The sequence below is a fragment of the Falco punctatus genome (genome assembly GCF_963210335.1).
Source record: "Falco punctatus genome assembly, chromosome: 4".
Taxonomy (NCBI): Eukaryota; Metazoa; Chordata; class Aves; order Falconiformes; family Falconidae; genus Falco; species Falco punctatus.
The window spans coordinates 49,588,071-49,601,551 of NC_137583.1; the positions used below are offsets into that span (position 1 = coordinate 49,588,071).

A 13,481-nucleotide genomic window follows, 5' to 3' on the forward strand; every position below is an offset into this window, starting at 1 on the left:
TGCAGCAGCGAGTTATTAATACAGCCTTTCAGGCTTCATATACCGCAGACATTAGTTAATCAATATAAACCACACTATACTACTCCTATTCAAACAAGCCTTCCTCTGGGCTGCCTCCGGGTCTGAGGCGTGCTGTGCGTCCTGGAGGTGGTGCTGTGGGTGAAGGATGATGTAAAGCTCGTTAGAAAGGGAATGGTGCTAGCTGAGCGTCTGCTCTAAAATACGGAGACGGAAGGAGTTCTAACTTGTGTGATGTGGATTGTCTTCCCAATTGGGTGCCTGCAATTGGAATAGTGGAGATTTTTCTTTTTAATAGACTTGGAGTTTTGTTGTGTTTTATTATGCTGTTGCAGACAGATTATTAAAAGATAATTTTTCTGATGCAGAGAAGGCGTGGCATTCTGGGGAGGCAGGTCTGGTGTGTTGCCTTTCTTCATTCACCCTCATCTAGTTTTGAGAGAAAACGCTATGAAGATCAAGCCAGAGGCTTGGACTGATGGGGTCAGCTATGGAACTTGTCTGAGGAGGGACTGTTGCTCTGTCTGAGAACAGATGAAACTACCTCAGCCGGCTGGCTGCCTGTACCCACTTGGTCTCCTTTCCTCTCACTCAGTTTTGTGCTGTGTATGTCACCCCCCCCATGGAGTCCTCTTTATGTTTCTTACTCTTGTCTAAACCGACTGCAAAAGACACTGGTATTAGTATGTACTTTGCTGCCATGTTAGTTTTCAGTCTGTGCATTTTATGTCCATCTTTACTGGGCCTGTTCAGTTTGCTGAAATTATAAGCTCTTAGAGGTTGGGTTTCATCTGTGACTTGTGCCTAACCTAGCAAAGTGCAGATCCTTCTGATCTATGGTTTGTCTTTGTACCTTTCCATAATGATCTTGGCAGGTGGTGATGCTGATCTGTGATCACATCCTTGTTTTTAGAGTAGTGTCTGCAAATGGGCTTCTACTCTGCTGACAGTGTTTATTGTGTGTACTGCTCTTTCCACCAGCACTAATAATTCATCACAGCTCAGTGGTCCCAGTCTGGATCGAGAGCAGCATGTCTTTGATCCAAGAAGGCTCTAGCTGCGGCTTACTCTTGCGTTTTGAAAGGGTCTGCTCAAAGCTCAGGCCTGATTTGAAATGAAGATCTATGGAAGTTTGACAGGATCACAGATTGGTTTTAATAACTGAGGCTTCTGAACAGTGCACTCTGCCACTGAGACAAGATGGGAGGGAGATGTGCTTCCACGCTTCATACAGCTCTTTCAGCCTGATCTGACTTGGGCCCTGTGGGAGACTGAGCTTGCAAATTCTGGCATGGTATGGCATGGAAAGCAGGGGTTGGAAGGACCAGAAGGAACCGACAGTGGTACTGCAGAGCTTTGTCTTTATTCACATTTTGTTAGCACGTTGGCAGAAATCGGGGTGGGGTGATGTTTCTTTACTAATCAGAGAAAACTGACGTTAGGTGATGCCAAGTGCAGTGCAAGTGTAGTTTAAAATAGCAGAAGGCTATAGTAATGACAGTACTTAAATAGCAGTCTGCATCGTCCCAGCGCTGTGCAATTGTTAACCAGTTAATGTTCCAAGTAATACATATGCCGGGTTTCTATCCACTTGATTTCTAATTGGCCAATCAATGTGACAAAGGGGATCAAGTAGAAGAGATAAAGGAAACTTTACAAACTGTCTCTGATCTTTATCAAATCTTAGTTGTAACACTTCTAGCTTTGATGCTGACAAGAGCATAGGCACTGGCTTCAAAGTAGTAGCTGTGGTTTGAAACTGCAGCTTGATGATGGGTGAGGAGCATTAAACCTTTGGTATGTGGGGTTTTTTCTCCTCAAAAAAGAAAAGTGTGTGTGTATAGAAGCATTGCGCCCCTAGCTCAAGGGGTTTCCTAATCCAAAAATACCTTTCATTACTAGTGAGCAGATTTCTTTTGTTCTGTAGCAATTATCCATATTTTTTTTTCCAAAGGCAGTGAGCAGGAGCATGTGTCCTAAGCCCAGTGAATCATAAGATTGTAGAACGGTTTGGGTTGGAAGGGACCTTAACGCCTCCCTGCTACAGGAAGGGACACCTGCCACCAGCCCAGGTTGCTCCAAGCCCTGTGCAACCTGCCCTTGAGCACTGCCAGGGATGGGGCATCCACAGCTGCTCTGGGCAATGTGTGCCAGTGCCTCACTCCCCTCACCGTGAATATTTTTTTCTTTATATCTAATCTAAATCTCCCCTCTTTCAGTTCAAAATTGTTACCCCTCCCCCTATCACTACACTCCCTGACAAAGAGTCCCTCCCCAGCGTCCCTGTGGGTCCCCTTTGGGTACCAGGAGGTGCCCTAAGGCCTCCTTTCTCCAGGCTGAACACCCCCAGCTCTCCCAGCCTGTCTGCGTAGGAGAGGTGCTCCAGCCCTTGGATGGTCTTTGGGACCACCTCTGCACTTGCTCCAACAGGTCCAACTCCTCTTTATCTTCTGATGATCTCCCCTGGTTACCTTGTTCTCCCCTTGTTTCTTGAGTTGCAGTGAGGTGGCTTTTTTTTTTAGAACACAAGGTCTTTGAAGCATAATCTTCCCTTTTCTTTATATTTGTACAGTATCCACTACAAAAAGCAACCGGTAATTAATAATCTGATTGCCAGTTTTGGGAAATAAATCTAATGTGAACAGGTTCTTCAAAACAAATAATGTAGAATGGCAAGGGGATGAATATTGTAGTCATTCATCTCTGTTGAATTGTACACTAATTATCTTCTTGGCCAAACTGAATGGATAAATGATTTCATAATGTTTTTCCCAAAACACCTTTTCTTAGTAAAATACCTCCTTCATGCTGCTGATTCACTGGATGCAGAAGCAGACGATGGGTTTATTTTGTACATGTGGAAGGAGAGTCACTCCAATGTGATTTGTAATTTTCTGCTTTGTGCCTGGCGTTTGTTGCTATGAAGCTAACTGGACTGGTACATTGATAGTCTTTCCAAGAGCAGATGGTTGTTCATATTAAACTCTCTGGTTTAAAATAGTATTTAAAAATTGCATTTGAGTTCTGTAAAAATCTCCTTTTTGTATTCATTGAATTTTGGATTAGTGAAATACTGTGAAAGTAGCTCATTGCCCGGTTGTTTCATGCAGATCTTGTAGTTAGGAGTTCAGGTGTACCTCTTGAAAATTCAACTTGCTTTAAAATTGGAGTTCTAAAAAGCTGCTGTCTCATGTCAGTTCTTGAAACTAATGCCTCTTCAACACCATTTCTGCCTCATTATGAATTGAATGGTTAAAGAGTCTTTTAGCAGTGTGTGATCGACACAGGTGAGGTTTGACTGTAATCTCCCAATAGTCAACCCGTAAGGATTTGGTCCCAGCTCCAGAGTGAGCTGAGATTTGCTGCCTGTTGTTACTGGAAAACAAATGGAGATTTGCTATTGCACTGACTTAGTTTCTTGAGGGAGGGAGGAAGTTTCTCATTTTGCTTACTGTTCTATTAGCAAAATTGCTTCCCGTTTCTTCATATTGTGCTTGGCAATGGGATTGATAATTAGTCAGCGATGCACGTGGAAAAGAGATCTTACAGAGTGAATCAGGCGCTGCGGTGCCAGTGCTGAGAACGCGTACTGTTAGCCAGCCCTTTCTGAGCAGGTTTTGTCCTGATTTTCTTCCTGTGCTGGTTCCCAAAGGACTGTGTTTGAGCAGCTGTCTGCAGAGCTCATTTTTCTCCGAGCTTTAGAAGACAGGTTGATTTGGTGTGTTTGTGTGGTTGTAATCTTGTTCTGTCATTACCTATTTACTCCTTATTATGGCTTTTTGAGCAGATACTCCCCAGCCTCTGTGTTTATCTTTCTCCCTATGTGTATTTCAATAAAAATACCATTATTTGAAATCATTGACACTGCTGGTTAAAGATACTGAATTCCATCATCTATTGTCCTGTAAAATGATCCATTAAAGATAAAACTGCAGACACTTGATAAAGGTTCTTTCCTAGGAACAAGGAGCTCTCTGATCCATGTGCGATCTTATCTCCAAAGCAGGGTTTTGCATTCTTGATGTAAAGGAGCCACAACAGAAGGGGACGGACGAGGGAGGCCAGAGATTTTAATTTCCAATGGTGATCTTGAGGAGGGGAACTGGATGCTTACAACAATTTTACTGTGGGGTAACCTCAGATATTGACAAAGAGGAGGAGAGTTGATTTCTGTCTTTTAACAAACTGAGAGGGAGAGGGGGATGGAGAGAGGTTGAACATGGAGGAAAGTAAAGGTGAGAAAAAGAGAGCTGAGCATGAAAGGCAGGGAGATGACAATGCTGTTCATGGAGCAATCCATTCTTCTTGTTGAAATGCCTTTTCTTTTTGGTGATATATATATATATATATTTTTTTAGTTTTCTTTCATACAGGCTGCAAAACAGCTTAAACATATTGTGGAAAACCCCTGCTTTTGTTGCTGTGAGCTTTAATTTGACACTGCTAGGAGATGTAATATTCTAAGTGTTTTACCTGGCAGAAATACTTGGCCTTAGGAGCAGGATGCAAACGTTGCAAATGAGGGACTACCCTGTATGTAGTGGTGGTTCTTAATGGTTTCTATTGGGTGATAAATATTCTTGATAGACTAGGGGGTTTTCTTTGGAGGCATTGCTGCTGTCATGTGGGCTAAAGATGTTGAAGGTCAGGGTTCAGATTATGCATTTATGGACACACTTTGTCTTGCAGAGATTGAAATAATAGTTTTTTATTCTGGCTGTCATGACTGATAGTAGGTTGGCATTTGAATCTTCAAAGGGTCAGTATTCCTGGCACAGATAAATCTGCTTTGAAGACAGATAACTAACCCCCAGCCTGACACATGGTCATAGGCATTTTAAATGCACTGTTCTGTTTTGGTTTCTGTTCCTTATTTCAGTAATTATAGCATGTTAAACTATGTGGGGCTTGTTTGGCCAGACCTTGTGCAGACACTGTGAAATTAACTTTCTTACTTTCTCACATGAGTCGGACTGAAGTGACATTTCCAAAGCCTTGTGGTTGAACCTCCTGCCCATGGTGCCCAGTCTCCAGTCGAGAGTGGGTGCATGAGGTTTAGTAGTCTAATCACTGCTTAATTGCTCTGTGTTGGTGCAAGGAGAGACTGACGTGTAATGAGGTGGGGAGGCAAGGTGGTGTAACTGTCAGAAATTCTCCGTGTGTGTGTGTCACTGTAGCCAGAAAAGGTCTTGGAAGCTTTTGGAGGAGGTTGAACTAAGGGACGGGACAGTCTGGTCCTCTGCCAGAGCTAGTGATAGCTTCAGGAGAGAACAGCTCGTCTTAGAGGGAGGAAACCTGCGGCCAGGGTGTGAGCAGGCTGAGGACTGCCTTTGTTACGGGTAAAGTTTTTAATAGCGTTCAGTGGCCAAGAAGATGGCAAAATTGCATTGCACCCCCTTTGAAGAAGCAGCGGTGAGGACAGAATCTGAGCTAGACTGGAAAGTCCCTGAAGAGCACTTGATGCTGGAAGCTGCCGCTGCTGTGGTGAACTCCCTGTTAACCATCCCTTAATGGCTTCTAAACTGGTCCTTGTATCCCAGGATGGTCCGTCTGCTCTTTTTTACTGCCACACTCGTTTAATTCTTAACTTGCAAGACATTTGCTTATTTATTTTCATTGTTCCTGATAATAATTCTAAGCCATTAGAGGGGAAAATTGTATTCAGAAATGCTGTTTCACACTTTATTTGTTTGATGATTTAGAGCGATAGAAAATAGCACATTTGCTGGCTTTTATAGTCTGATAATTATCCGTATCCATCAAGCCATTCCAGGGGAATAAACAAAACACCAAGAAAATTACGCTATTAATGACATCCTTTATGGCAAATAGGAAGGATCTTTCTTTTGTGTTAAGGATAAAAAGGGGACTGTCCAGTTAAACTTAAGTTAACGAAGGCAAACTACCACCGTAGGGGAATGCTTGTCTAACATGTGTAGCTTTGGGGCAAATACCTTGTGGACCTGTGACCCTGGTGCCTGGTAATTACAACAGTTTTGCAGGATATTCAAGAAATCAAAAAATTACATGGAAGTAAAGATCAGAAATGCTGGAATTAGGTTTCATGAAACAAATTTGGAAGATGAAAGTCTTTCATGTAGAACAGTAAGTTCCGTATTTGTAGAAGTGATACTTAATCTATTTCAGAGACCTTCTTTGTTTTGGTAGAAAGAGTAGAAAAATGTAATTTAAAAGGATCAGTATATTACTTTCAGATTGTTGACTCTGGGGTAAGATGACATTTTGAGTCATATAGCTTTAACTTTTTCTTGTCTTGAAATTTTATTTTTTTTCCCGTTCTGTAAATCTTGTGTTCCCTGGCAGCGCAGCAGGACATTATTCATGCTGTAATCCGGCAGAATGCTGAGTGGCAGGTTTTCAGGTTAAGCTTGGCCCTTTGTCTTGGTCAGTCACTGCAAGGCTGACCCTTGGAAGTATGTACTTAAAAAATCAGTCACTTGGTTTGTTTGCAAGCCCAGTTTCTTGGAAGCTCGATATATCTTAACACAGTTGCTGGTTTAGCACTATGTACGTAGACTTCGCTTTCGTTGGGGAACCGGGTTGAACCCAAAGGGACAGATTTGGCACCTGAAGCAGTGGCTCAAGGTCAGCGTTTTCAGCACTGTTGTGCTTTCTGTTGGCTGTTGCAGATGCTTTCTCTGAAGCAGAAGTAGTCTATAAAAAAATGGTTCTTAAATGTTTTAACAGCCCTTATGCTACCACCGTTGTTTCCCTTTACTTTGGCTTGTTTGGGGCGATGGAAAATCCTTGCTCCATCTTTGCTGTGGTTAAAAGGGAGTGTCAGCTCGCGGCTGGGTCGAAGCTAATCCTGCTCTGTACTAATTGAGTCTTGCTCAGGCAGAGAGATGTGATGAAACTGCTTCTGTCAACGTGGGTGAAGGGCTGGGAAGTTCTGAGTCTGGTAGTCTTGACCCAGCTCAATTTGTGGAAACTGTAGTTTATTTTGGCCAATTGATACAAAAGTGGTATTTTGCTTGTTTGAGGTTTTTTTCATCTCCTTTTCCTTGTCTTCATGGAGTGTATTTGTGCTATGATCTCAATGGGACAGAGAAGGGAAGTAATTTAACATGTGTTTTGATTTGTCTTGTTTGTTTGCCTGCTTTTTTAAAAGATTTTGATAGGGTGGAGCGGGTTGGTTGTTTTTTGGTTTGTTTGTGTTGTGGTTTTTTTCTAGAGGAAACCTACTATGTTTATTATTTGGGCTGGGGTGCTAAAGGAAAATAACCATACTATTTGGTGGGTTAAAAAAATCTTGAAGTATTCAAGGTCATGCATATAGAAAAGGCAATTACTGGATGTGCTTTGCCATGCATAATCTTGTCAGTTGTCCCTGGAATTAAAGATGTTTTTGCTGTTGATCTAAGCCCCAGCCTGTGGGTGCAGGAGGGATAGTAACAAATCGTACTGAATGACAGCATTTTGTCAGTTCCCTCTGTCAAGGATTTTTGTCCCCCACAAGTGCCTGGCCATTTTTCATAGTGAAAGCAGGAGGATGGTACCATAAGGTCGTACACAAAAGCCAGCCCTTCATGGATGTTTATGTGCTCAGTAACAGTACTCCTTTGATTGCAGCAATTTTTAATCTTTCCGTGTCGCCTCCATTGTTATTCTGCCTTGTAATCAATCATTTTCTGTCTAGGTTGAGCTAGCTAGCTCAATCTGTGCGATACTTGCCGAAGCCTTCTGTTGCTGATTTTAAATAGCAGTCCAAATTCTTTCTTTATTGCCTATCTTTATGTAAATCGGTCAGATTTGTGAGTGTAACTTAAAGCAGAATTTGACCTACTTCTCATTCTCTTCTGCAGTTAATTTTTTTAATTCCTCAGAATAGATGTATAAGGATGTATAGGCTTTGCTTCCTAAAAGACCGGCTCAAACACAAAAGTTAATTTCTAAAATTGGAGTCAGCTATTGCCAGGAGGCTGTTCTGTGGTAGAGTATTCTGATTTGTATATTATTACACATAGTTCTTTTTTATAAGCTGGAAATTCCTCCTCTCTTGCTGGTTTCTATCCAAGCAAGTCCTTTTTCTTTGTCTCTCCATGGACCGTTTTCTCCAAAGCTCAGCTTGGCTTTTTGCAGTCTGCAGTTTCAGATAACACAATAACCATGTTCCAATGTATTAAACTTTTAACATCCTCAAGATTCAATTAATCTTATCTTTACAACTCCCAATTACAGGCACTAATTAAGTGAAGGTTGCATTGTAGACTGGGGATATTACATTAATCATTGGCAGCCTTGTAGCCATAAATTAGTTCTTTCCCAATCCTTCAGCATTTTTCCCAGAAGGAATGGAATGTCTCATTTCCCTGTTTTAAGGGCCATTAATCCCACAAAGGAGCTTTGGATCAGGATTAGTTTTATCACATTTATGTAAGTGATGAATGGTCTTTGTAAAATGAAAGCTACTAGCTTTGTCCCAGGCAAATGAAATTGAATTGTTTTATAATTATGCAGTTTAAGGCACTGTCAAACTTTGGTCGGAGGATGTTGGGAGTCCATTGCTGCATTTATTATTTTACAAGATTAGGTACTACATAGTGTTTTCCCTTGGATTTTTTTTTTAAGCCATCAGTTTAAATCGGCTTAATGTCTACGTCTTGAAGCATCCTATGTATGATTTCTGTCCTTTGTTATCCTTTCTAGCCTGCCAGACCACAATAGGTAAATACTGGTTTTGTACAAAAGCAATATGGGATATGACTTCTATCTATTTCTCCTTACATTGTTGATAAACTTTAGACTTGAAAATTCAGAAGCTGAGCAAGGGGACTGGCTCAAAGTCCTCTAAAATCAAGTGTATTTTGAGAGATCCTATCATAAGTAGAGCAATACCGTTTACCTGTTGCAGAGATCACATGGTTGCCTGCTACAATATCCTGTTTTCAGTTTGTAATAATGAGACGTGATGGTTTGACATCTTTATTGGAAATAACAAAAATAATGCATTTTTTATTATTCACGCTGAACAAAAGTTATAGCTGGCAATAAATGTCATTCTCACAAATGTAAATTTTCAAAATTCTGTAAAAAAAAATAAATGGTGTGAGAGCCACATTTAATTTGGCGCTGTATGTAAACGATATAATTTACAAAATTCCATTGACTTTATTATGTGTGTCATCATGTTAAACGTGTTTTAAGTGTATCATGGTATTTAGTACCCTCGGTATAACCTGAGTGCATAACATCTTAGTTGCCTGATTTTGGTTCTGTGACTATTGAGGTAGTTTAACTTCAAAGCAGTAAGGTAACAACAACTTTTGGGAGGAAAACCAACAGATTCAAACTTTCCTGATTTTTGTAAATAATTGTTGCACATGGCACTTTCTGCAACTAATAGGAATGCTTTTGCAGGTTTTTTTTAAGTTGTTCTTAACTTCTTCCTTACGCGAACGCACACTGAAGTGTCCACATTGCCTGTAAGAAAACAGAAATTTCTTGTTCTTAACTGTCTGCAGCGGGCTGAGCGCATGTGCAGTGGCTGTGAGCTGTTCCACGCGCAGAAGAGCTTGGAAGGCCCCTGAGTGATGGAAGTGGACGGTCTGCATTTTTCCATAGCCTAGTGCATCATCTTTTCGCATGGCAGTGTTGGTTTAGAAGAACTCTTGTCGCTGTTTTCCAGTGATCACAGGAGAATATTGCCATTAGGCTTGTGTGTGATTTTAGGCAGCTGATCATTTTTCCAGAGTTACGTTCAGTACTTCGCACTTGTGGGGAAATCCCCCCCTCCATGTTACAAATTTTTTTGTGCTCTTTTTACTCCTAATCTAACAAAACTGTATTTACAAAAGTCTACAGTTGTTACCTATACCATATAATGTTTTTATTTCTCAAAGACCCTGCTGTTTCATTTTCACATCATCAAGAAAATTATCAAAGAGTTTAATTCTGTTGTTTCACATCAGACAATACCGTCCAGCGTAGATGGGATTGACTGCTTCAGCCTTTGTGAAGAATATTTACTTTCTTGAATAAAATGAAACGGAGTTTTCTTTGAAAAAGTTTTTCTTAACGTGCTCTAAATATGCTGGTGCACACAGACCCTCCTTCACACCTTTTCAGCCCATCCAAAATGTCTTGCGTGTTAATCGTTAACACAGCCTCATGTGTTTATTTTGCAGATACCTTTCCAGCAGAAAACCTGCTTGCTGTTCCCTAGACCAACTTATTTCTGTTTTTTCCCACGCTGTATCATCACTTTGTCTTCTCAGTTTTCCTTCTACCTTGTGAAGTCTTGTGGAGCCGTTTAAAAAAATTGCAGGAAAATTACACACATCATATAATATATCTAAGCATTTTTATTAAAATACTGGCGTTCTCCCATGTATTACGTGTTACTAATACCTTCCAGACTTAGAAAATTCTTGTATTTCCAGACGGTGATTGTAATGTGATGTGCTCTAAGTTATAACCACACTTGTTTCTAGCTTTTTTCTTTCACTGTTTTTACATTATACAGTGATTTTAATTCTTTCTGTTCTTCTGTGTTAACTTTCTTCTAGGTATGCCATACCTCCAGAACATGGCAAGAGATTGGAACGCCTGGCAAAAGGTAAGCTTTACTTCCTCCTGTGTTTGGACAAATGTGTGGGTGTGTTGTTGGTGAAAACTGAATTATCCCGGCAGAGAATCCTACCCTTGAGTTTTAAATAGATTGATAAAGAATTGATGTTGAACTGGCTGCTATGATTTGCTCTTGCAAGAGCTGCTTGATGAACTCGCTGCACTGGTATAATATCTTCAGAATCAGGAAAACTGTCAATGAATTTTCCTACTAGTGCAGCTCTTTCTCAAAGTCTTCATCTTCTGACACACCGTGACCATAACTAAAATTCATAGGACAAACCCCTTGAATTCTGAGGCATTGAGACCAGACGCTTCCATGTCTGGGAAATGGGTTTAATTAGACACCCATCATTCATCTCCATGTGTAATATGAGGTTTGTCATGGTGAGGTGAGAACTGTTGCTCCCATTGTGTGGGGTGCAGCCCTGGGGGCTCTTTCCGATATACACACACACACGCACACTCCCAACCCATTCTGCAGGGAGAAAGGGTGGTAGGAACTGTTCTTTCCTCCTAGATTACAAATGTTACATACTCGGTATTAGCATTGGTTACTTTCAGTCTTAAATAGGAAAGCGCCTACAAATTCATCAACAGTGTTCGTGGAGAATAGCTAGTGGAGTTCTCGCTTCACTCCATAGTGATGCTTTATTTGGTTACTTTCCTTTTATTCCAGCCTCATCCTCCTTTATCTTTTCAATACAAGAAAGGCTATCTGGGGGTGAGGGGGAAAGGGAGAATAAAGTGGGGAAAAAAGCAGGGCTAGCGTGAGCTGTGGTGAGCTGCCACCCCTTCGCAGGCTGTGTGTATGTGTTTGGCTGAACCAGGCGCAGCCTCGGCTGCCGTGAGCCCACCTTGGGTTTGGGATCTTGCCCAGCTGCCTGCCAGGGTCGCCCTGCCAGCGCCCGCCTACCCCCAGCACAAGCAGCGAGCGCAGGCTGCCCTGTCCTGTCCTCGGCATTCCAGCTGGTTTTCAGTTGGTAGTGCTGGCAGCTTCAGGAAAGATGTCTGACTGCAGAAGTATATATTTTTTTAATTTGTTGATGTTGTGTTTGGGGGGTTTTTTGTTGCTATTTTGGTTCACTTGCAAATGTTCTAGGCGCTTCTCCGCTAAAAAAAGCTCCTGTCCTGGAATAATGAACTCAAAATCTACATGTTCCATCTTCAGTGAGGCATATTTTAATGATTTAAATCTGTTGTTGAGGTTAGTGCAGCAGAAACAGGCAGGAAAATCTGGAAGACACTGTTCTGATGCAAAATAAAAAAAATTACTGATACCGTTTTTCCAGAAAGGAGGCAAATTCATAGTAAAGATACTTCTAGTTGACAGTCTGACATTCTGTTGACTGTTTTGTACTGGAATAGAAAAGGGGAGGGTGCTGGAGGGAGCAACTGGTTGTGTGGAATAAATGCAGAATGAATGGGGATAAGCATCCTGCAGCATGGTAGTGGTGGTTTCCTGTGCACTGAGAGCCACGATCCCTAAATACAAATTATATTGAGAATTACTGCTCAGAGATGTTGCAGTTCAAAGCTACCATCCAGTTTAGTCATTTCCCCGGTTTTATAAAAGTTAATTTCCATCTATTAAGTCAGTAAATCCAGACGACCTGTTGCATGGAATCTGAAATACCACACAGAAGTCTGACATAAGCAATTGCTGTTTGTGACAACTTTTTGCCAATGATCAGGTTTTGAGACACATCGATGGCTGGCAATGTATAAACCGAAAGCAAATTATCAACCACCTAGTCTTTATTTGAGTTTTCTGTTGCTTGGTACCTTTTGGAAGTTGGGATAGGTAATGTTTTGAGACTGCAGTGACACAGTGTTACTGCTTGGGCATTCTCCCTGTCCTGGGCAGTGGTCTATACCCTGAAGAAGTTTACTGTGGAGAAATGAGTGTGCAATTAATATGGAAAATGAATAACTGAGCTGTAAATGGGCACACTGGGAGAGCTGTGGAGCCCATGGGGAGAATGTTAATGTGTTGCCATGTTATTGGTGCTAATCACTTAAAATGTGGTTCTTTATTAGTAGCTTAATGAGAGCCACTTAAACTGTGCATTAAAAAGAGGAACTGCAGAGAGGGATGACAGACTGGGTAGCAGACAGTCATAACTTTAATTGAAATGCTTTTAGTACAAAAATATAAGAAAACCTGGAACCCAGTAATCCTTTTTACTTTCTGAAACCCCTTCCATTATGTCTCATCAATTAGTTTTGTTTCCAAAGCTTGGGTTATTTATTTTCCGAAATGGTGATGTTTTTTAATCCCTATAAACACATAATTTGTTATCAAATCACCCACTTGGAGTGAAACACATGGTCTGGAAGAAAATGGTGTTACATTGGTTGAGCTGACATTTCTGGGAGCAAAGTGCCGGCATCAAGGGGTTTGTTCAGTTTTTGCCACAATTGTAGTGATTATTTGCGGGTTGTTTTAATAGCTCAACATGGATCTTGTAGCTCTGGTAGAATTTTAACACTTAACAGCGCTGAGATGGCGAGTCAGATGGCACTGCCTCTGCCAGGTTTGGTAGTGACCTCTGTGGGCAGTGAGCAAGTGTCCCTCCTTCCGCTGCTTTGTGATGGATGTGTTTTGTTTCCTTTCTTTCTTTTGGTTGAATGTTAACATCTACATGCTTATGTTTTTGGGGTGGTATGTGGAGCGGATCGGTCGGAAATCACAGGAGTTGTATTACTTTCCCAAGGATAATAACAGCAGCCTGTCGGAGCAGGTATAAAAAGGACGTGGCAGTGTTTGGAGCAGGGGGTACATGCTTGTTACTTTTTCTTTGTCCGTATTCAGAACCAGGGTGGCTCAGGGTTTGGGGCATGAACCAAAACTTGAGACAGGCAGCTTCTGT

General features: G+C 41.3%; 1 protein-coding gene across 5 annotated transcripts in view; it reads left to right on the forward strand.

Moving 5' to 3' along the window:
• KDM4B (lysine demethylase 4B) overlaps window positions 1-13,481 on the forward strand; it is a 92,047-nt gene that overhangs the window by 27,150 nt on the left and 51,416 nt on the right. For all 5 annotated transcript variants that reach the window (XM_080382512.1, XM_080382513.1, XM_080382511.1 and 2 more), the window contains exon 6: window positions 10,548-10,597. In XM_080382512.1, the coding sequence (XP_080238638.1) occupies window positions 10,548-10,597 (50 nt within the window). The remainder of the gene's footprint in view (window positions 1-10,547; window positions 10,598-13,481) is intronic.